The 25,089-nt window shown below is 35.3% G+C and overlaps 1 protein-coding gene across 1 annotated transcript; it reads right to left on the bottom strand.

Annotated features, from left to right (window-relative positions):
- Window positions 1–362: 362 nt before the first annotated feature.
- On the bottom strand, window positions 363–23,107 carry LOC145995150 (protein mono-ADP-ribosyltransferase PARP16-like). The gene is made up of 7 exons (XM_083131698.1): window positions 22,808–23,107; window positions 15,587–15,890; window positions 12,756–12,911; window positions 11,142–11,351; window positions 6,195–6,366; window positions 3,509–3,644; window positions 363–906 (listed from the first exon to the last, which is right to left on the bottom strand). The coding sequence occupies exons 2-7, from the start codon at window positions 15,866–15,868 to the stop codon at window positions 750–752; spliced, it is 1,113 nt and encodes a 370-aa protein (XP_082987824.1). The 5' UTR covers window positions 15,869–15,890; window positions 22,808–23,107; the 3' UTR covers window positions 363–749.
- Window positions 23,108–25,089: the final 1,982 nt, after the last annotated feature.

Here is a 25,089-nt window from a genome sequence, read left to right as displayed (position 1 = left end):
GTTGGCAAGCCTATTTGGTACACAATGGATGGAATGAATACTGGGAAATTTAATAATAGTGGCAAACCTTGAGAACCTATTGCATTTGCACACACAGCACCTCACAACTTAAGAGTTGCTATGAATTAAGGAAAGAAGTGACTTAACAGGAATTTGAAGCCAACAGTGTATCATGTGCTTGATTGAAAAGGATGAATGATGATATGATGAAGACACACTCACCAAGAATACCCAGGCTGGGATTCAAACCCGGGACCCCTGACGTATTAACATCTTGTGCTAACCACTTCACCATTGAGGTCGGCTGTTGTGATATTCCAAATTATGCATTCTATGAAGGCAATATATAAAACTTTTTTTTTAAATAAAATTTTATTTTCAACAAGAACATTAGCAGAAGTATAAATTACATTGGCCATCATGCCCTTTGTATTTACAGCAATTAAAAATGAACACAGAATATGTAATAACCAAGCACGTACTCAAGACATACAAGCAGTGGGTAAAATTGACAAAAGAAAAGTTGATAAATTCTCCATAAAATCAATACTGAACATCCTGTTCGAGCTTACCAAACCTGTGAAAAAATTTCAAGATACATACATGCACATATAGCCTTTATGTAAGACCAAAAATCATAAGCAAAGATCATGTATTCTTATTAATTTACAAAAATATACAAATAGGTTTAGATATTCCCTTGTATGAAATGAAATTGTACTTGATATCATTTATCAGAATGTTGGTGATTACCACCCCATACGCCGCAAGAACTTCTTATAGTTCTTTTGGAAAATTTGGCTGTTGGAAATTCCCACGGCAGCTAGCAGGCAAACATATGCGAGAATGGCAGTAAGGAATTTGTGGCGCTTTATCCATCCAAACCGTTCACTGCTTGGGGTAGACCTGGAATACAAAACCATTGGCTATTAATGTAAAACAAGTTGTTTTTTCCTAAAAAAAAAAATACATTTCCCATGTTATTTATTGCTTTGGAACACAGCCTAAAGCCAAAAAATTACAAATATACAAGGGACAAGGGAGATATTTCATATTCACCAAGGATAAAATAACTAGGAGTGGTGATGATGTTCTAAGGAAAAATACAATATATATGGTGGCCCATAAATCAGTGGACACTGTATATTTTGAAAATTTCACCTGGTTTACCACAACAATTCTTATTTATTATATGTATTTATTATGTATTCGATATAATAGAAATATAACATCAATACAGGCATGCAAGTAAAGCAAAAACAGAAGTCCAGAGAATTCAACACTGCCATCCTTTTGTAAACAATTTTGTCCATTTGTGTTATTTAAAAAAAAAAAAGCTTACATCAACAATGGACTTATCAGCTGACTTACACTCCCTTATAATATACGCAGGATTAATCTCAACAGTATGACATTTAGGATTACATCACTGCTCACCAGATTCTGACCAATAAGTCATGAACTTGGTTTGTCAAATTACGGGAAGAACAACTCGAGAATAATCAGCTAGGCACCTTTCCTAAAATATTGTTGTAAAAATTCACTGTTTTAGTGGAACGAACACCCAAAACAGTATTACATTTGATTAACAATTAAAGGAATGATTAGTTTTAAGGCTTTTATATTAAAATATATTAAACAATTCAACTTGTAATAAAATACTCAAATCTGATATTAGGACATGGAGTGTCCAACTTATGTATAAAATTTCTGAAGTTCAAGTCTTGATTTTGGTAGAATCCTTCCAATTTCATTTCACCTATTTCATATAATCATTATTATAATCTCAATTAACCTCTTATTGAACATTTGCTTTCCATAAATGTTTTAAAAAAATGTTTCAGCCTTATGTTTTCTTCTTTGCTTCCTACTGTGTTTTTCACAATGTTATGATACCAAGTTATATTTGTTTACAGCAAATTAATCTTGATATTTTTACTACAAAATGAAAACAAATTGCACAATAATGAAAACACTGTGTTCATTAAAATGTTGGATTTGGGTTTAATAAAAAGATTTGTCACAACTTCCTACACGGATGTTTGTTGCCAGATAACAATGGTTTAAAATGAAATTGGAATTTCACTTTTAAAATGCTAATTTATCAATTAGCTTGTAATTAAATTAATACGAGGCATATTTTTAAAGTAAGTTCCGTTTTGATATTACATAAACACAAGGACACATGTTCTAATAATTTTATTTTTACATGAAAGCTTGGGCCTACATCTACTTTTCAACATAATTGCCACCTACATTAAGGCTCTTATCATATCGTACGACCAGCTTCTGAATGCCATCTTCTTAGAAATCAGCCGCCTGATGTGATAACCACTTCTGCATGGCAATTTTCACGTCATCATCTACGTTAAAGCGCTGACCAGCAAGGTGCTTCTTTAAGTGCAGGAACAAGTGATAGTCATTGGGTGCTCAGTCAGGTCTATAGGGAGGATGATCAATTTGTTCCCAACCAAATGATGTGATGTGATCTTGGGTTCAATGTGCCACGTGTGGATGAGCATTGTCGTGAAGCAATATGATCCCTTTACTGAGCATGCTGTATCTTTTGTTTTGGATTGCACGACACAGTTTATTCAGGGTCTCACAATATGTCGCAGCATTTACTGTGTCACCCCGAAGCAAAAAATGCACAAGCAACAACCCCCCAGCTATTCCAAAACACCGTGCACATGATTTTTCGGGCTGAAATTGTTTGCTTGAAATTCACTTTCTTGGGTGATGTTGAATGCCTCCATTCCATGGACTGTTGTTTTGATTCTGGTGTAACATGATACACCCATGTCTCGACACCAGTGACAATTTGGCTCAACAACTGTTCGCCTTCGGCACTGTACCTCTCGAGAAAAATCAAAGCAGTTGCTAACTGTTTGGTTTTGTGTAACTCAGACAGCATTTTTGGTACCCACCGTGAGCACAACTTCCGGTAATTTAAGCGTACTGTCACAATTTCAGAACACTGTGTGACACTTCCGGAAACTCCGTAGATAAAGATGAAATCGTAAAGCATCTGTTTTCGTGTACTTTTTCATCAACTTGCTGCACCAGGTCATCATTAATGACGGACGGTCGCCCACTTCGTCCCTCGTCGTGCACGTTTGTACGGCCATCTTTAAATGCCCTCACCCATCTTCTTACCATGCTATCGCTCATAGCGTTGTCTCCATACACTTCTGCAATCTGCTGATGGATTTCGGCAACTTTCACGTCTCTTGCACTTAGAAAACAAATGACAGCACGTAGTTCACACTACGTGGGGCTTTCAATCGTCTGAGGCATTGCAACCATACCTGAACAACTATCTACTCGGGCGAACAGTTGCGTACTGCCGTCTGTGGTCCTCAGCATGCATGTGCGAAACAGTGAGTGCAGCTCTACAGCGGCCTAATTGCAAAACGGAACTTACTTTTAAAATATGCCTCGTATATAGTCAGGTCTTTACTGGTTTCCACCCCTGTAATCCATAAAATAAGTAACCGATGTCCCTTACCTGACTAGTGGACTGCTCTTTCCATAGACTAGAAGATATCTCACTCTGACTAAGTCATTGTTTACTACGACATAATACTTCAAAGGAACATCACCTCCTATGCTGTCACTTGTTGCACATCGAACAGGATCCACATCTATGTTAAGGGGAAAAATGTTTCTTTTTTTAATATATTGTGCTAATTTGTTGATAGTCATCTATCGTAAGAAGTACAGTGAAATTAAATCTGTTTAAGCTTGGTTATCTGGCCGCTAATAAAAGGATGTACCAATAAGTCCCTATTTTAGCACCTTCTGCATGATCACACGCTCCAATATTAATCTGTTCTTAAGTTAAACTGTTTTTTGCATTCTCCCATTTGAATTATATTTTGCTGATTTGCATCTTAATTTTTCCTCACATTCTTGTCAATCTCCACTACTTTCCTCTTCCTATATTTTCTTGTCCATTTGACATTTATATCTTTACTATTTGCTACCCATACTTTTATATTGCAATCTAGGTTATCATAATTATTGAAGGAATGTTTTTGCAATCCCATGACAATAACACTATGTAGATATGTAAATGCAAAAATTATGGCTTCCAATGTAACCCCACTACAAGTATTAATAATAGTTTTTCTTGTATGTACGCATTGCTTGCATGATAGAATTATTTTCCTGTAGTTTACGGTTATTACAAGCATAAATGGAATAGTGAGTATCGTATTGCAAGTTTTGATGTTGAAAATTTATATCCTAGTGTCCCAATAGAAGGTGCCACAGATGCATTACACAGATGGCTTATTGAGATGAAGGTTAACCCAGTAGAATCATGGGAAATGGTTCGATGGTTTACTGTATGTGCAAATTACAATTACTTTATATTTGATGGCAAAATCTATCAGCAAAATAATGGTCTATCAATGGGAAACCCAGTATCCGGAATCATCTCCAGCATTTTCCTTCATTACATAGAATCTCCAATTGTTAATGCGATAGGTGCGGATATCAAACTCTACATCAGATATGTAGATGATGTGCTAATTATTGCTAAAAATGAGAACACCATCATGGACGTATTTAAATCGTTAAATGAATCACATCGTCGCATAAAATTCACTTGCGAACCCATGAATAACAATGTAATTTCTTTCCTTGATCTGCAAATTAAGACAACTGACTCAACAATTCAAACATCAGTCCATAGAAAAAAATTAGCGGGGGAAAAATACATCCATGCCAAATCAGAACATTCGCGTATAACAATGGATAACATATTTTTAAATTTTTTCCTGAGAGCACAAAGATTATGTTCTAATAATGAGGATATCAAAAATGAAGAAGAAAGGCTCTTTAATATAGCAAAAGAAAATGGCTTTCACACTAACAGAATAAACCAAATCAAAAAACAAGTTGCAAGAAAACTAAAGGAAAAGAGAAATACAGACAAAGATGAAAAATCTGTTGAAAAGAAATTTGTGTGCATTCCATTCCACAAGGGATTCTCACATAAAATTGCAAAAATTTTTAAAAGTTTTAATTTCAAAATTGTTTTTAAAGCACCAAGAAGTTTGGAATGTACATTTAATGAATTCAAAATGAGAAACTCGCTACCAGATGTGGAAACCACAGGAATATATAATATAAGTTGTTCATGTTCAAAAGATTATGTGGGACAAACAGCAAGGAAAATGGCAATAAGATGGCACGAACATGATTTGGACATTATAAATCTAAACCCAAGAACAGGTTTGTCAACTCATATCATCGAAGAGAAGCATTTGATTAAAAAGAGAAGGGTTTTAAAAAGATTAACGGGAAACACAGAGTTGAATGTCTGGGAAGCCTCGTTCATTGCAGAAGAACACTGGAATAAATTAAATAATGAAAATGGTAACATAGATCCAGTGTGGAGTTTTCTTTTTCACAAATGGAGTAAGCCACCATCTTTAAAATTTAATGTAACAGAAAACATCAAGAGACTTTGTGAAAACAATGATGAATTTGAATTACCTGATGATATTTGGGATTCATAATTTAAAAAATTCTAAAATAAAAATAAAATAGACTGCTTTTTTCACAGTTAAGTTGCTATATTACAACAATGTAACATTGACAACATCCATTATATAACAGATTCTTTTTGTTTAAAAATTACTAACCATTGTTATAACTGTATCTTTAGTCAAAATGAAAATAAATGTCTGATGAAAGGAGCGTGTGTTCTCCTGAAACGTCACAAAGAAAAAACTGTTTTCTTATGCTTGTAATAACCGTAAACTACAGGAAAATAAGTATTAATAAAATAATAATAAATTAAATTAATAATAAAATACAATAAAGTGGACATAATTACAAAGCCACTTTAATCCTTGTAAAACCAGATGAGCCAATTAGTGTGCATATTTCTAAAGGTACGATGAGAGGTTGAAGGATACCTACAATGGACACAACATACAGAGATCTAAGTTGTGGTGGGAAATAAACATGCATGTACGTATTTCCCAGTTTTGTAAAAGTAAACATTTAAATACTCCATTTACAATTTAAACTTTTGATTGAATCAATAGAATATATGTAAATTTTATATCAATACTTAATTTTTATCAGCAAAACAATCCACATGGGCGAACCTTAATATTTCCAAACATGTCACCCAATTATAAAAATAACTTTGGTGGTGGAAAGATAATGCTACTTACCACTTCTATCGCTCTTGCACTTCACATCTGGATGGTCAACTAACTCACACAGAGCTACACAGCTGAGGTCACTCCCTAGCAAACTTCCACCCCATCCATAGCCTGTGGGACTGTACGGTAGGCTGACAGTAAGTTCACTTGACAAGTAGATGCCCTGACCAAACAAAGAGTTCTGAAATAAAACAGAAATTAGTATTATGTTTACTTACAGGTAATTAGCATGTAATCATTAAATATTCTTTTAAAATTAGCACATATGCATATTTGTCTGAATATTAGTGTCAATAGCATGTGACCTTAATTGCCTATTTTATCTCTATTCTAACACAAATTTCAAGAGGGCACCTCTCATTCTTTTCTTCAGGACACTGGATCAGTAATTGATCACATGTCCGTTGTAGGCTCATTCATCAGCATAGCAAGCAAAATGTTCACCTGAAGATGCTACTTCAAATTGAAGTGTTAGACTTGGTAAAGACACAAGTTCCTTTTAAATCAACTTTATGCTCAAATAGGCTAATTGGGACTGATTCTACAGTTGAACATGATATCCGAACCACTATACTATGTGCCTCCATGGGAGATTGAAACTGCAACCCTTTGATTACAGGGTAACAGTATTAGCCTGTCTGGCTTCAGAGAGGTCCTGACGACATCAAAGGTAAACTAGACAATGGACAACTCTCCATTAGGATTACATACTAATGCTGAAACGTAAATGCATACTTCAGATTTATCCTGCAACATTGCGACAGTGGTTTGTCCTCTGCAGACGAGGGTATATTTCGTTAAAGGTAAAGTGCTTCCCTGTGCTTTGCACGATGCCATGACATGTTGGGGGTGTGGAGTTAGGGTCCCACACTTTCTTGATCACAGCCGAAGGTGGGGGTGATGTGATCAGCCCCACGCCCCTGGCCACCTTTACCCCCCAGAGTTTCCTCCAGGTACCCACTTTATATGACGTTGGGTGGGTGCCGGAGCTGCTTGAATAGGTGCAAAAAATCCCAGTTCTCCCCCACTGGGGATCGAACCTGGGTCTCTCGCATGGTAGTCAGACACCCTAACGACTGAGTCATTTTTATTTTTCTCCATAATTTTCTGGTGGTGCCGTAACTAAAACATCGGAGGCCCAGTTGCAAGTTATGATCCCCCAATCAAGTCGTTACTCCAGCCATAGTAATTTTTTGCACTACAAGGATAGTATTACAATTATGCATTCAATACAAGTGCTTTAATGTTTCTAAGTCCTTGTTTAGATTAAGAAAGCAGACTAAAACTAAAAAAATCTGTATTATTGGCTATGTTTATTGAAAAAAACCGCACGTTTAGAAGTAAAAAAAGAGATTACTTGAAAAGCAAAATTAACGAAATTGAAATAAACAGCAAAAATAAAAATTTCAGAGATTTATATAAAGGTGTAAATGAATTTAGAAAGGGGTGGCAACCTAAAGTAAACTTGATAAAAGATAAATACGGTGATTTTCTAGCTGACCCAAGCAATATTCTAAATAGATGGAAGAACTACTTTAATGACCTTTTAAATGTCCATGTAGGAGATAAATCAGAAGTAAATGAAGTACACACAGCAGAACCTTTAGTTCCAGAACCTAACTTGACTGAAGTTAAAGATGCTATTAAAAGGCTAAAGAATAACAAAGCACCTGGCATTGATTTAATACCAGCTGAGTTAATTAAATATGGTGGAAATTCATTAATATGTCAAATTCATAAATTAATCTGTTTAATATGGAATAAAGAAGAAATCCCTCAACAGTGGAAAGAATCCATAATTGTTCCTGTGTTTAAAAAAGGTGATAAAATGAACTGCAGTAATTACCGTGGAATTTCTCTACTCTCAACAAAAATATTGTCTAACATTCTTTTAACAAGACTAACCCCATATGCTAATGAAATTATAGGTGATTATCAATGTGGATTTAAACGTAACAGATCAACTACAGATCAAATTTTTCACATCAGACAGACACTTGAAAAAAAGTGGGAATATAATCAAAATGTCCATCAGCTATTCATTGATTTCAAAAAAGCATATGATTCGGTCAAAAGAGATAAATTATATAATATATTAGTAGAGTTTGGAATACCTAAGAAGCTTGTTAGCATGATAAAAATATGCACCAGTGAAACAGAAAGTAAAATTCGTGTGGGTAATAATGTGTCTGACAAATTTACAATTCATGATGGGTTAAAACAAGGAGATGCATTATCTCCATTGCTCTTTAATTTTGCCTTAGAATATGCTGTAAGGAAGGTAAGAGAAACTAAAGAAGGACTAAAATTAAATGGTGTGACTCAGTTGTTAGCATATGCAGATGATGTAGACTTACTGGGGGATGATGTGAATACAATTAAGAATAATGCTAAAATATTTTTCAAAACTGCTAAAGAGATAGGTTTTGAAGTTAACAAAGAGAAAACTAAATATATGCTTACAGGGCGAAACCAAGTGTTAGGTAATAATCAAAATCTAATTATTGATAACAACTCGTTTGAACCAGTTTCCAAATTCAAATACTTAGGAGTAATATTAACAAATGAAAATTCTATTAAAGAGGAAATAAAAAGTAGGCTCAATTCAGGAAATGCATGTTACTTCTCTCTTCATAAACTTTTATGTTCTCGTTTAATATCTAAGAAACTAAAAGTTAAAATATACAAAACAGTAATTTTGCCTGTAGTATTATATGGGTGTGAAACTTGGTCCCTTACATTGAAAGAGGAACATAAATTGAGAGTATTTGAAAATAAGATCCTTAGGAAAATCTTTGGACCTAAAAGGGATGAGGAGACAGGTGAGTGGAGAAGGTTACATAATTTAGAACTACATAATTTGTACTCATGTCCAGATATTATTAGAATAATTAAATCAAGAAGACTTAGGTGGGCAGGCCATGTGGCACGAATGGGAGAGGAAAGAGGAGTTTACAGGATTCTTGTTGGGAAACCAGATGGTAAGAGACCTGTAGGAAGGCCAAGACGAAGATGGAGGGACAACGTTGAGATGGACCTAAAGGAAATCGGTAGGGATGGGAAAGAGTATATAGATCTTGCTCAAGATAGGGACAGATGGAAGGCCTGTGTTGCTGCAGCCATGAACCTTCGGGTTTAAGAAGGCTAGAGAGTTAGTTAGTTATTGAAAAAAGTATGCATTTTACATAAAAACATCTAATGAATGCACATTTAACACATATCAAGAAATAAGTAATGACAGTAAACTAAAGCACAAAATAAATATTTGCAAAAACTAAAACTTTCGGTTGCATGCTTTAGCATCAGCAAATTGCTTCACAATGTTTCCAATGTTTAGCCATTGCATTTGCCTGTGCTCATTGTTCAAAACGGATATGTTTGTTCTCCTTGCTGAGAAGTACTATTCCACAGCTATTTTTTTTATTAACTCTACTTTCGAAAATGTTCATTCTGCATAGGCCACAGTCATGGGTAAAGTGAGAAGATCAAACAAGCAGTAAATAAATCTGGAAAAGAAGGGTAATACCAGTTGTCATGGGGGATAAGAGGAGGATCTCATTTTAATAGTGGCACATGGTCTTTATTCTTCTGGTATGTTCTGTTTAGTAAACATTACTTATGAGCAGTTAGGTAGTCGTAGTTTATTAATTAACAAATTAATAGTGGTACTTGTATTGGATTAAATGGTGACATTCAATTTGGCACTCATATTATTTCTAATTATTGGAGTTGATGTACTGACTTATTCTTTAATTTTGCTTAGTATTTGAATTATTTTCTTTAACAATGGTGAGAGACAGTGTTATGTTTAATTATTTTTACCCTTGTCGATTTATATTTTTATTAAATATTTTATTAAATGATTTTAAATTCAATAAAATACAGAACTAAAAACAATCAAAAAATTTAACGGGAGTAAATGACAAAATAAGAAATATTCAGGAACTCATAACGGAAAAAATCATCAACTGTCTCCAGTTGTGTGATATCTACCTTTGTGTAGTGTCTGCTCTGAGTTGTAAGTAAATATGCATTCTTAGGCATACAAGATCGGAATTAATGTCGCTTGAGTTTTTCACATTTTTGAGGTTTGTTTTCTGATAAAACAAAAAGCACTGGAGGTAACAGGACCGAAAAACACTCAGCAACTTCATTCAAGCCTTGAAAACAGTAGTTTAACTTTAAAATAATGCAGTCATTTTTAAATGATTTTTGTTAAAGGCCTGTAAAGCAGAAATTCTATCTTGGGGGTCTCCTGCTGCACATATGTGTTTAGTAAAAAGCCTGTTTTACTTAACAGACGATAAATTGATATTTCTCTAATTTCATCTTTATTTAACTATAGTACAAAAATAGAAGAGTGTGTTATTTTCAAGTTTAAAAAAAAAGGGAATGATGGATGATGCTCCACTTGTGCCACCAATTTTTACAGCACTGCTTTCTTGTCACTTCTGCCTAATCAAAGAGGATAAATGATGATGAAGGGACATGCACAAAGGTTGAGGGCGAATGATCGGAGAAACACCCATCAGGGCTTGTATCCAAAACCTTCAACAAAGAGACCAGCAATCTAGCACTCAATGTGTTTGGCCACTCAGGGTGACAAATGTACATCTCTTGATTAGAAGTAGCAACAGTTCGAATATACTGATTGTTTCATGACTGAATCGATGAATATTAACATTTATAATAATTCAGAAGAATTTTAAATCACTGCCATGTTCAAAAATTGGTACAGGGTTTTCATATAATTCCACTACAGCAGCATTACAGCACTATAGCAGCATATAAGTATGGCCAAGGCAATAACAGTAAGAGGTTTTATCAGTGGTGCTAACATTGGTAAATATCTCTTGGAAATTAATTCCCAACAGCAGTCATTACTTGTCTGAAGTTGGGGTATTCTGCAACTTATAATACGTAAAGTAATAGTAATCAAGAGAAATCTGATCTTACTTTATTCATATGTTGCTGAAGTCCATAGTGCAGAATGGAATGAAAGTTCTCCAGCCGACTCCCATGATATGCATACATTGTTTTGTAGTCCTGGCATAAAGCTTTCCATTTCTGTTCACTGGGACTCTCAGGGTCCCAGAGTGTTTGGAAGATAAAGTTTGGCTCTTGTGCAGATATTTCAGAAGGTACCAGGTGAAGGATTGACTGAAACTGACATCATTGTAAATTACAGCATGAGTATGTACAAAAACAAATAGTCATGTGACAACAAGACAGACGAAACTCCAATGTATCAAATTTACAGGAGAGAGAGGAAAATGTATTCTTAGGAATATGCCTAACTCTACAGAAAAATCAGTAAATTGGAGATAGGTGACTCTACTGCTAATGAGAATAGATGGAGGTACTTCGATCTGACTCCAAATACAATAAAACTGAAAATTGCATTTTTGGCATTATGTTCCTCTGGTTCTCTTACAACGAAATACAAGTATTCACTAAATCTAATGTACATGTACAAAGGGTATAGTAAAATTTCTTACCAAAATACAAGTAATCTTTTATCAATAGAATTTTCATGCTTTTTTGCAGAAAGCATGGTAAGAATTACACAAAAGCTACTGTACCCATGTTGCTAATTTCACTCAGTTAGAACCTTATAATTTTATTTAATTAAACTCTACCTTTAACAAAATATTGGTTAATATTCTGCAAATATGTGATTCAATACCACTATAATTAACGTAAGTGTTGTATTGTTAAATGCAATGGTTTCCAGGTCTTTATTGCAACAATATTGTAATATTTTATATAAGCATACAACTTACATGATATTCTAGATATTTTCAGAGCACTGATCAATGATTATTGCAGTAAGTGTGTATGGCTCACTTTTTTTTACCACTTCAAATATTCACTCACAGGATCACCATTGAAAAGATTCTCTCAGGCTATTGGCAGGCGAGTTGAAGTAAAGATTCCAAGCTTTCAAGAGCTAATGTCACTCTCATCTTCAGGGTAAAAGTGACTCACCTGATCGATAGCCTGAGAGAATCTTTTCAACATTCCTTGCAAGGAAAGCTTCAGGACCTAGAATCATTGTTACTTTCATTATGTATAAAATTGCAAAGTTCGCACTTTTTTGTCTCGTAATGGTAATATTGCCTTCCTATATCTCAGCTCACCAATGTAACTGAAACTTTGATTATTATTGAATACTGTCATATATGAACAGAATAAAAATGTTCTGTTTCTTGGATTTGGGGATAATTTATTTAAAAAGTTACTGAAAATTCAACATGTTATCTGGGCTATGTAGCAATTACTTATAAAATGCCTTGCACAATGTAATGAAAATGTAATTTTTAATTTAAATGTTTGGCCTCTTTTCTCAATCAAAACCAGGGTGCACGTTATACACACCTGTGTATATGTAAAATGGTATTTGTGTTATATCATTCTTGGTCAGCACTGTTATGTGTTTGCATATTTATATCAAAACATACAGTTTTATTAATATTACAATTATTCATTCTCTGAACATGGCCATAAAAAAGTAATTAGAAAGACATTAATGTAGAAATTTCTGAAGTGATAAAAAGCAAAAAATCTTACCTCTGTCTTTGGCACAATTTTAAGTTTGGGCTCCCGCATTGTGACTAACACCCAGTGCATCAAATCTGCAGCATTCATCTCAGTTTGATAGCTGATGGGATCACCGAGGTAGTCCACAAAGAGTGATAAAGTTGGTGTCTTATCTACCACTTCCCTCTGTTAGAATAACAACAATAACAGATATATTTCATGTCACTCAATTTACATGAGAATTTATGAAACCTGAGATATAATTATGGACAAAACACATCATGACAAAATATTGCAATGGAAGGAAAAAAATAAGTTTTGCCAATGAAATTGAGAGCCGCAGTGGTCCAGTAAGTAGGGCATGTGGGAGACCCAGATTCGATTCCTGGAGTGGGTGATCTAAGGTTGTAATTTTTCCGGCTCTGTCCCCCTATAAAGTGGCTCTGGGTCTTAAAATGGCCGAGATCGAGAATGTGTTGATTCCTAATCCCTCCCACATCCCCTAAATGTGCTTTCATGGCACGGTGCTACATGCGCAGGGAACTTTATCGTACCTTTCTTACATTTGCCAATGAAATTGAGTGAATGCACATGTAAATTATTTCTGTCACGATTTAACTGTATTTTAGAAACATTTGCCCACAATCAACACTTACTGATAAACAGGGTGGATAAAACTCATAACTTTTATTATTTTTAAAAATAATTGTTGATTTTTTAAATTTTTTAAAAAAATGTGCTTAGAATTGCTTGTATGCACCATATATATAGATATATGTTTTTTATAGAAAGGCCTTTTCTAGTAAACGGCCCTGTAAATATTTGAACACTTTCATTAAACCAAATAAAAAATAAACTTAAATCTACATTTTTCTGTTTCTGATACTGTACCTATTGTGGAAATGTTTGTTGAATGTGTCAATGAAACTATAATAATTTCAGTAACTTTTCTTCCAGTGTAAATAAAACATGCTGGATGTACTCCATAATAACAACTTAAAATATTAACTTAAATATTTTTATAGTCTTTGTAGATGAATTTTGGAGATTCTTTTGATGATAGTTTGAAAAATATTAGCTACCATGTTTATTTACAGTTTAATGATAATGACACTATTTATGGTTTAACATGATTAGTATTTTGTATATTTTTTTACACAAAATGTTTGCTATTCTTGCCTATAAAAATTATTTAATTTTAAATAAAGAGTAATGTGTGTTTAGTTTTCCTTTCGTATGAGCTTTATTGAGAATTCACAAAGAGACACACGACAAGCGACACGAGAGTTTCACACCTAAGAGACCAAGATGCATGCGACACTGGTTTCTTTGCTCAGTTTGCATGATGCTACCGATATAATTGCATTAATCAGTTTATTACTTACCCGAAAAAAAAAAATGTAACAAGGGACATTGTTACATGTAAATTGCGTTGTAAAATTTGTGCAATTTATTGAAACTTGGGAGAGGCATGTTGTGCATGAGAAAAGTTAGAAATAATATGCACTGACCTCAAATATACCTCAAACTGCATATGCTAGACTTTTCAGCCTGAATAAAGCAAATACCTAAACACTAGAGAAATGGTTCTCCACCTTCGTGAAACCATGTCACGATATTTTTTTTAAGTCAATGCCCTTAGCCAAAGAATTTTCCTCATAAATCTTTACAGTATTTAAGATTTTATGCATGAATTAACATTTACCTATGAAACTAAATATTGATAAATAAATTCTAGCATAATCATAAAGAGTAATGATAGTTTGATTACGTGTTTAGGATTGTTGACAAATATAAAAATATGGAAGACAAAGTGGTAACATCGTCTCCTTGTACTTAAGTGATCCCAGGTTCGATAACCGGTGGAGGCACCAGGCAGATCCAGTTCTGATTAGTCTATTTGTGCATAAAATGAACTTAAAAAACGAAAACTCACAACTCAAATATGATATTGGTATTGTGATAGTTGTCAACCACATTCAGCAGAACCTTCTGCTGCTCAGTACAGTTGATACGAGGCACGGTATCGGGTCGCGGCTTGGCAGTTGAGAAACAATGCACTAGAGTACTTTACCATGTTGACTAATATATTTTGGATTAAAGTGCCTCCAGATGCTGGCTTTTTCAAATAAAAGCATTCAGGTAAATGGCCAAAACACCGCCTCTTTACACGATGTTGAAGGCAAATTGCAGCCAATAACTGCATCAAAAACCTTGATAAAGTGAAAACAATGTGTTTAAATCTTAAAACATTGTGCATATTGATACTTTATAATATCAGCAAATTGGAAGTGGCCGCGGTGGCTCAGTCGGTAACGCGTCTGACTACCATGCTCAAGGTCCCGGGTTCGATCCCCAGCCGGTTCAAATCCAGGAACTTTTCTAACGGTGAAAGCGGCCCCGGTGCCCACCCAGTGTCGAATAACATGGGTACCTGGGGGAAACCCTGGGGGGTAAAGGCAGTCAGGGGCATGATGCTGATCACATCACCCCCACTCACGACCGGATCAAGAAAGTGTGGGGCGTTACCCCCACACCCCCTATACGCCTTCATGGCATGGTGCTATGCACAGGGGAACACTTTACCTTTTTTTTATCAGCAAATTGGAGGTTCAAGTATGATCCCGGCTGGGCTATCTTCCAGAGTCTAAATATAGCTCGTTGCAATGAAGCATTCACTGCGCATACGCGAATAACAAACTGAAGCGACACGCTGCACGGTATTGAGAAAACGGCACAGTCCGAGAGACACGTGCATCTCACCGTGTCTCTTCGGTTCGAAAGGTTGCATAGTACATACTAGAAAGTAAAATATAATACCTGTGTGAGAAAACAATTTCATTTATCATCATTAGACTTACCAATTCATCAATCACCTTAAGGCCTTCACCATTAATATATGCAGGTGGATATGGCCTTAGGCATGAATCAAATCTGTAGCTTTGGCATGCAGCAACAAATAAGCTCCATTTTAAATCTGAAGCAAAAATGTCAGATTGTAGAGTTGTTCTCAAAGCCTTTATCCTTCTGTGCAGCTTGGTAGAATGTTTTTTATTAACAGAAACAACATCCAGTGCATCTGGAGCCCTTCTACTTTGGATTATGGATGAATCTGTTAATGGTTCGTCTCGGTCACCTTCCATTGTTCACACTTCTGTGCATGATCTGCAGTTTAAAAGAAAATATATATCTACAAGAGTATGTTAACGCAATTATGAGTTCATACACTATGATGTCACACCAAAATATATTATGAGTTCATACACTATCATGCCACACCAAAATATATTTCTTTTTAAATTTCAAATCTTAGATATTTTACTGTTGCAAGACAAAGTTATTTTTAACTCTGTTATTTATTCAGACAAAAATGTTCATAAAGGTGTAATTTTTTCCTGTGTTATTTATATATGAGCCGAATTCAATTGTATGTAACTTCTTGTAAACCAGTTGTAAAAATATGAATTCTTTTGGTGATTGAAGCTTGTTTATGTGAAAATATGAGCCACATATAATGTTGCTACCATTTGTAGATTGGCCACAATTAATGCTTAATTACATGTTGCAATGGTCAGTCCAGTGAGAATGCAATGCATATCAAAATGAGGGTCACGAAATAAACATCAAATTTCCATATCTCATGTTTGCATATTGTAGGAATTAAAAAAAGTAGACAGAATTGTTTATCTTGGCAACTAGCTCCCTGTTTTTCACCTTGTCGCTACGAACGTGAATTGCGCAAGTGCACGTTGTTGCCAAAATCACCTGCCCACTCTTTAAAGTCTGCCAGTAGCTAGAGATGGAAAGTGAGGCGAAAGGTTTTGTTACTAAGTGAAGTGTCACATCCAGTGAAGCATTCTAGATATGCTGCAACCTTGATTATTACAAGGGTTGCAGCTGTGAAATAGACCAAGGTATAAAAGCAGGGATGTAGCTACATGTTAAATGTTCAAACTGCCACTGCTACTCGATATTATGATTAATTGAATTTTGTGAAATAACACAAAATGTATGTGGTAAAACAGGTGTGGCTTTGTTCGAGATTCATAAACAAATGTTACTTGGCCTAGAGGCATAGGCGTAGCTACGGGGTGTGCTGGGTGTGCCTAGGCACACCCAAATGGGCTGCTTTATCAAAGAGAATTAAAGACAGATATTTCAATAAGAGAGAAAATAAGCGACAGTTTGTAAGAAGTTGAAAATGTCATTACTTGGCACAAACGTGTGCATTATCGCTGAACAGCCAATCAGAGCAAATTTTCGCCATGTGAAGATAATCTGTGAGTGTGCAAAGGAGCACTTTTGTCTGTGTTTCCGAGTGTTACTCCAGCAATGTATAACGTATACAGCATGAAAGGCGCGTTGAGTTACACCATCTATGCTGAGTGCACAGTGTTTACATTTGAAACAACTAAAATATTCTTCCATACGTGTACAGTAAACGTTGTAAAGTATGTATTTAAGCAGCACCATTGTTTTGTATCTAATAACGTTTTATACGAAATGTTATTCCTCTCGGTTGAATAGTTATCGGCTTTTAAAAATGTGAAGTGATACATTGTTTACATCTCACGCAGCCGCCATTACAACTTCCCTCTTACGGGAACAAAAGTCTATCGACAAGTACGTTGATAAGTATCGTGTGAGATGAAAACTAGCAAATTGGTAATCAAGTCCAGCGCCAACTAGGGCATACCTACTGGAAATCCAGTTCCGTGTGATGCAGGCTTTACCCAAATTAAAACTAAATTAAGAGCAACTCAGAAGCAGGATAGATTGGAAACCCTGCTCTTGCTATTTGTGGAACAGGAAAAAGCTTAGTCTATTGATGTAAATGAAGTTATTGATGAGTTTAAGAACATTGTAGCTTTTGACAGACGTCTCTTGTTATAGATGACGTGTATTTTGATGTATTTGTTTGTAACATTTATGAACATTTGTGTGTGTGTAATTTCTATGCAATTTGATTTTCTACTACACCATTGAGTTACACCATCTATGCTGAGTGCACAGTGTTTACATTTGAAACAACTAAAATATTCTTCCATACGTGTACAGTAAACGTTGTAAAGTATGTATTTAAGCAGCACCATTGTTTTGTATCTAATAACGTTTTATACGAAATGTTATTCCTCTCGGTTGAATAGTTATCGGCTTTTAAAAATGTGAAGTGATACATTGTTTACATCTCACGCAGCCGCCATTACAACTTCCCTCTTACGGGAACAAAAGTCTATCGACAAGTACGTTGATAAGTATCGTGTGAGATGAAAACTAGCAAATTGGTAATCAAGTCCAGCGCCAACTAGGGCATACCTACTGGAAATCCAGTTCCGTGTGATGCAGGCTTTACCCAAATTAAAACTAAATTAAGAGCAACTCAGAAGCAGGATAGATTGGAAACCCTGCTCTTGCTATTTGTGGAACAGGAAAAAGCTTAGTCTATTGATGTAAATGAAGTTATTGATGAGTTTAAGAACATTGTAGCTTTTGACAGACGTCTCTTGTTATAGATGACGTGTATTTTGATGTATTTGTTTGTAACATTTATGAACATTTGTGTGTGTGTAATTTCTATGCAATTTGATTTTCTACTACATATTTTCAGAAATTTTCAACACTGTCATTTAGTGAATTTATATTCCTTTACAAACATCAGTGTAGTTAAAGAGCCAAGTGATTGTGTTGCAAAATATGCTATTAAAAAGGTACAAGACCTATTTTTTTTTTACTTTGTGCACACCCAAATATAAAGTTCTAGCTACGCCTATGCCTAGAGGCTTGTCATGTACAATTTTTGGGCGATTATTATACATTTTATAAAAATGTACTATTTCACTTGCTGGTTTTGAGGTTCGATCTACGCTATTTTCAACAATTGAATAGAGCTACAGCTAAAATGTATTTCAAACATATAGTGGCACTGTAGTTTACATGACGAAAAGGAGGGAACTCCCAGAAGATGCCAACCTCCATTCAAGGCTACGCACTTATGTTCTGGTACCTAAAAAGCCAGAACATCTTCTCCACGGAATATCAGTTCCCCCGTTTTCATTTAGTGCCTTTATTTGGTTCAGAGACTACATACAGATACATTCCTGCAAGTTAAAATGTAATCTGCAGGATCTGGTACTGAGGTTGTTCGGTAATCTAGAACAAACAAGGTTTACAAAGATTGTTAATATGATACTTGTTTTGTGGTCATTATCTTAGGTATGTAGTGTGTGTTTGAGTATGTCTGTCTGACTGAGATAGTGTTAGGAGTTTAGTGGGTAGTGTTTTCATGTTGTATTATCGTTTGGTGAGTTTGTGTTTTTTTATGTGTAAGTGTGTGAAGGGAGATTGAAGATTATATGATTAAAGGTAATGAAGGCAGGGAGAAGTTAATCTGTAGTTTACTAGTTTACATAAGGTTTCTAAACATTGTCAATAGAGCATATTGACCTGTGTCAAAATGACTGTAACAGTTCCGTATATCGGAGACACATTTCTTCATTTTTACAGAAGAAACTACTTACGGAAATTAGTTTCTCTAAGGTTTCCAAAGTTCGTCGAGGTATTTTCTTTCATCGTGGAATCTATTTGACCGGGCAATCATGTATTTTTCAAGAGAAATATCTCACCGCCGCACATTTGTCATTGCTTTCATTTGCTAACCGGATGCTGCGTACGTTTGATGACGTAACCCCCTGTCATAGTGTTTCCAACCCCTTTTTTTTTAAACTATGCTTGCCTAACCTAACCTTATCAGAAATGGTTCGTGGGGCTATCCGTCAGCTACCCATGCATAATGTACAATTTGCACACATGACAAACACGATAGTAGGTATTTTTCGGTGAAGAAGATTGGAAACACTGATATTCAAAAACAAAAGAAGCGATATCATTCGCAAAGTAAGCGATATCGCACTGTTACGTGTGTTCGGTAGCACTTAGAAAAATGTGTTATTTTAGTAGAAAAAATGTTTCTTTACGTGTAAAAAGCATAATGGCACCTTGAACTATGTTCCGCAATACACAATTGGTAAGTACGAACCATGCAAAACACAAAATATCCGATTTTACTGTGTCTCCGATATACGGAACTGTTACCAAAATGACTCTTTTTTTAATAAACCCGTTCCTTGCAGGTAGCACCAGGGCAAATGAAAATAATACTTTACTGTAAAGGCGGAATCACAAAGGATCCTTAGAAAAATAAATGGCTAGACTCTACTTTACGTCCTTATTGCCTTTTGGTGTTAACCGATGGGAGTTAACAACACTGCAGGCTCGCCTTTGTGTCTGTGTTGTGAATGCATGTGCTTTGATCATTTGCATTCTGCGTGGTGTACTTACGGAATTGAGTTCCTGTGGACTTTTGGATGCTGGGAATAGTGTTTGTGCAACTTATCGGCCAGTAAATAATGTAATTTTCGACATTCATGTATCTCTGTTGCACGATAGCTCGTGCCACCATTACCGTCGACTACGTGAATCAAATGTTCCATGCGTTTGATTATGTAACTCCTTGTCAGTGTAGCAACCATGCTGTAGTTTTAAAAGATGACGTGTGAGTGTTTTTTTTTCCAATTTAATTTTCTGTTTGCCTAACCTAACTGATAAAAGGTAAAGTGCTCCCCTGTGCATAGCACCACCCCATGAAGGCGTATAGGGGGTGTGGGGATAACGCCCCACACTTTCTTGATCCGGTCGTGAGTGGGGGTGATGTGATCAGCATCACGCCCCTGACTGCCTTTACCCCCCAGGGTTTCCCCCAGGTACCCATGTTATTCGACGCTGGGTGGGTGCCTAACCTAACTGAACCTAACCTAACCTTCCGTGAATGGTATGTGGATTAAAAACCATCATTTTTCGGTTAATAAGTGTTAGTGTAGCAATCACGCGGTAGTTTTACAAGATCACATGAGCGTTTTTTTTTCCAATTCAATTTTCTGTTTGCCTAACCTAACCTTCCGTGAATGGTTTGTGGATCAATTTTCACTTAAAAACCTTTTGTGAATAGTTTGTGCAGCGTTTATCGGTTAATAAGTTTGAAAACACTGCATATCAGCTGACGATAGACAACGTGAGTCAAGATTTGGCCGCCAATTAGCAACGACCAATAAATACTTAGGTAACTGTCTATTATCGCCCGAACGGATTTCTTCAAATTTACAGGAGAAACTACTTACTGAAATCACTTTCTGTATCATTGTCGAGGTTCTTCGAGGTATCTTCTTCCACGGAAACTAAAAACTTCACCATAGAATGCTTCAGATCAATAAATAAGCAGTTGTTACGTAAGAAACTTGCATCTTCTGTAACATTAGGCCGTTGTTTCCTATATGTACGTGCAGATGGCGCGAGCGTGGTAAAAGTCTAGTTTACGTCCTTTTCATAAGGAATATGTGTCATATATCGTTGGAAAGGTTATTGTATAAGGAATTCAACAAACTAAATCTCAAGGGGAGGGAAAATTTCCTGGAGGAGAAAATCGAGAAAAACCGATGTTGTCCATACATGCGTGATTGAACGTACTGAGGACATTTTTCGATGATGAAGCACATATTTAGGGGTGAAATGAGCGCTAATGGAACCTAACCTTACAGGCCTAACCTAACCTCGTTCCCATGAATGGTTAGTGACAGAAAGTGTAAAAAGAAAAACTTACTTACCCTACGGATGCCGGAATGCCGGCTGTCTGCTAGCATGGTTTTGTAAACGGGCAAGAAGGAGTGCGCAAGAAGGACGTAAATGGGCAAGAAGAAGTGGGCAAGAAGGACGTAAACTAGACTCTTGCCTTTTTTTTTTAACTATACTTACCTAACCTAACCTTGCCGGAAATGGTCCATGGGGCTGTCGTGAATGGTTTTTGGGGCTATCCGTCAATGGTTCGTGGAGCTATCGTGGATGGTTTTTGGGGCTATCGTGAATGGTTTTTGGGGCTGTCCGTCAATGGTTTATGATGACATAATAAACACGAAAGTAGGTATTTTTCGGTTAAGAAGGTTGAAACACTGCACACCCACTCCAAATCAACAAAACACAAGCACGACTGCACGCCATATTGTCTGTTACCTAAGCATAACAAGGAAGACAAACAATGAATGTAATATGAAAAGTTGACACTATATTTTGGAAAAAGGCATAACTTCACCTTAAAGAATCTTCCGCAATGCAGAATATGTAAGTATCAATGCTAAAAGTAAGGAAATAAACGAGCGAGAGGTGTTCGGGCCTTATCAGACAAGTACCAATACTTATGTTAAAATTAACGCTTTTTTCATTGAAAAAAAAGTAATCCCAAGTTGAAAAATGTTCCGCTATGCATATGAGGTAAGTACAAATGAAATTAATTTGAAAATAAACGAGTTAAATGTGTTTTCGCTATATCTAACTAGTACCCCATTCACGATAGCCCCACGAAGCATTCATGGGGACAAGGTATGCCTAGGAGGTTAGGTTCTATTAGCACTCGTTTTACCCCTAAATATGTGGTTCATCATCGAAAAAATTCCTCAGTACGTACAATTACGCATATCCGGACAACATCGGTTTTTATCGATTTCCTCCTCTAGGTAATTTTTCCTAGCTTTGGGATTTACGTTGTTTAATTCCTTATACGATAAGCTTTCCAACGATATATGACACGTATTCCTTAGGAAAAGGTCTTGCCAAATAAATACAGCATATTATGAACATTAACCTACACCTTAGGAGTTTCCACACTTTTTTATTAACAAGTAAAATATCGTGTAAATAACGGGGTTAAAATACAAATAGGATGTGAATGCTTCCTACGTAAATTTTCAAAATCGGTCCGTAGAAAAAGTAAAGGATGTAAACAACCAACTTTGACATCCATCGTGCATAAGATTGTTAGTTTGAAATTATCACTGACAGCGGATTGTAAAAAAAACAAAAAACAACAACATATAACCAAATTGTCTATAAGTACACATAACATCTTATGAGTAAAATTAGGAAGTGATCTGGAACCACTGTAAAATTGTATCTATCACCATAAAAATTTCAAAGCTTATAATGTTTTCAATGTATTTAGCTCTTGTCAATTACATTTGCCTGTTTCAGATACTTACAAATAAACTATTAATTTTGCAATAATCACTGCCCCATCACTACAAATTTCTTTTTACTTCCTCTAAAAATGAAATGTTATAAGATTATCTCTACATCTTAACAAATGACGTGCTTCAAGAGAGATGACATATAACAATTGACATACGAATACGATAGCCGCTATAAGCAGCGGAGAAAAAGGGGTTTCTCTTATCACAGAACACTACGGCTTGTCTATGTTGTTAGGTTACTAGGAGTTAGGTTTGGCTTTATTAGCATAAATTCATTGCAAATTTATTATTCATGCTAATAAAATTAAAACTAGCTAGCCTAATATAACAACTTCATCGTCTGAACTCAAAGTTGCCGTAGTGTTGTGCGATAAGGGAGGTCCAATGAAGCAGAAGGGACGTTTGGAATTTGCATGCAGAATGTTATGGTTATACTGTGGAATTTTAGCGATTACTTAACATTTTGTTTCGTGGTTAGGTTAGGCAGATCAGGTTTAGTTCTCTTGGCATTAAAATGAAGTCCTTAAATGCATTCTACTAAGGTTCCGATTTACTTCTACATTCATTCCCATTGAACATGCAATAATAATAATGGAGTTCCACAAGGTTCTGTCCTCGGCCCATTGTTGTTCAATATTTATATAAATGACTTACCTAATATTATTCCTCATAAGACTGTTTTATATGCAGATGATACCACATTCCTTACGGTGGGCAGTGACAAATTTACATTTGAGAAGCTTGATAAGGAAATAGAGGAAAGGTCCACTTTTTGGTTTGAAACAAATCAACTTACAATTAATGAAAATAAAACAGAGAAAATATTTTTTACATTAGGAAATGGCCATGAATGGACTTCTGTAAAACTTCTTGGTTTACACTTAGACTCCAAATTATCTTGGGAGTCGCAAACAAATCACCTATGTTCCAAACTTGCCAGGGTGGTATTTCTACTTAAAAAGCTTAGAACATGCATTAGCAAGGACTTGTTGCTGCAATCATATTATGCATATTTTCATAGCCTTCTGACTTATGGAATTCTCTTGTGGGGAAACTCATCTGGTGCTGGGGATGTATTTATCTGGCAAAAAAAAGCTTTACGAAGCATGGCAGGAGTCTTTGATCAGTCTGTTTCCTGCCTGTAAAAATCTCTTTAAAGAACTAAAGATAATGACTGTGCCAAGCTCATATATATTTACCTGTCTAGTGTATACAAAAGAAAATGTACATAATTATAACGCAAGACACACTGTGCACAGACACAATACAAGATTCTGTTACAAGCTCGACACACCATCAATCAGATTAAGTAAAACACAAAATAGTTACAAGTATTTAGGAATTAAGTTATACAACATGTTACCAGAAGCTGCTCACAGTGTCTCTCTTAAAAAATTTAAAAGTGTACTTCAACCCTGGTTAAAAGAAAAGGTCTTCTACAATCTAGAAGAATTCGAAATCCATCCCAAAAATGATTTAATATTCTAGAATGTATTGTATTGTTTATTTCCTGTTTTATGATTTATTGTTATGTATATTGCCACTGCCATATTTATATTATTTCATCGTCACTAATATTATAATTGTCTTATGTCTATGTACTCTTACTTTATATATGCATATACTCTCATATTAGTATCTATAACATATTGGAGTTCCATGTAATCCCTCTCTCTATATATAATTATATACTTACATATATACAATAATAAATATGTAACCAATAACTGACGACATCTATTGCATTGTACAATGTCTAACGATGAATAAATATATTGTATTGTATTGTATTGTATTGATGAGAGTTGAAAATTTCTGTAGTAAACACTCAATCTTAACCTTCAAACGGTAAGGTGCGGGTCGGATCAAGACCATCTTGAGGTTCAGGCCACAGCTTTCAGTCAAGACGTCATCATCTGGAGGCGATCGTCTTAACTCTGTAAACTCCTTGTCGTAATTTTACCGTAGATAATGAAGGTATATTTATTTCTCTTATGAAGTTAAATTTTGACATTTACCCTCCCGACGAATATAGTTAGAAATTTATAATATTGAATATTTACACCAAAATGTTTATTCAGGAAGTCACTATGGCCACCACAAAAATTCCTACCATAGCACAAAGAAAGAGTCGAAAACCGTTAGAAACTTCCTGGCGGAAAAATTAAAACATTGTATATATTTGAAAAATATTATCGGGAATATTGGTCAGCTACAATAAAACTCGTAACCGCTTTTGTATGAACTTTTGTTTGTAAAATCAATTGATTAAATAAAACAAAAGACATGTT

The sequence above is a fragment of the Lepisma saccharinum genome, chromosome 11, assembly GCF_977018435.1.
Source record: "Lepisma saccharinum chromosome 11, izLepSacc3.1, whole genome shotgun sequence".
Lineage (NCBI taxonomy): Eukaryota > Metazoa > Arthropoda > Insecta > Zygentoma > Lepismatidae > Lepisma > Lepisma saccharinum.
This window is presented reverse-complemented; position numbering and strand designations above follow the sequence as displayed.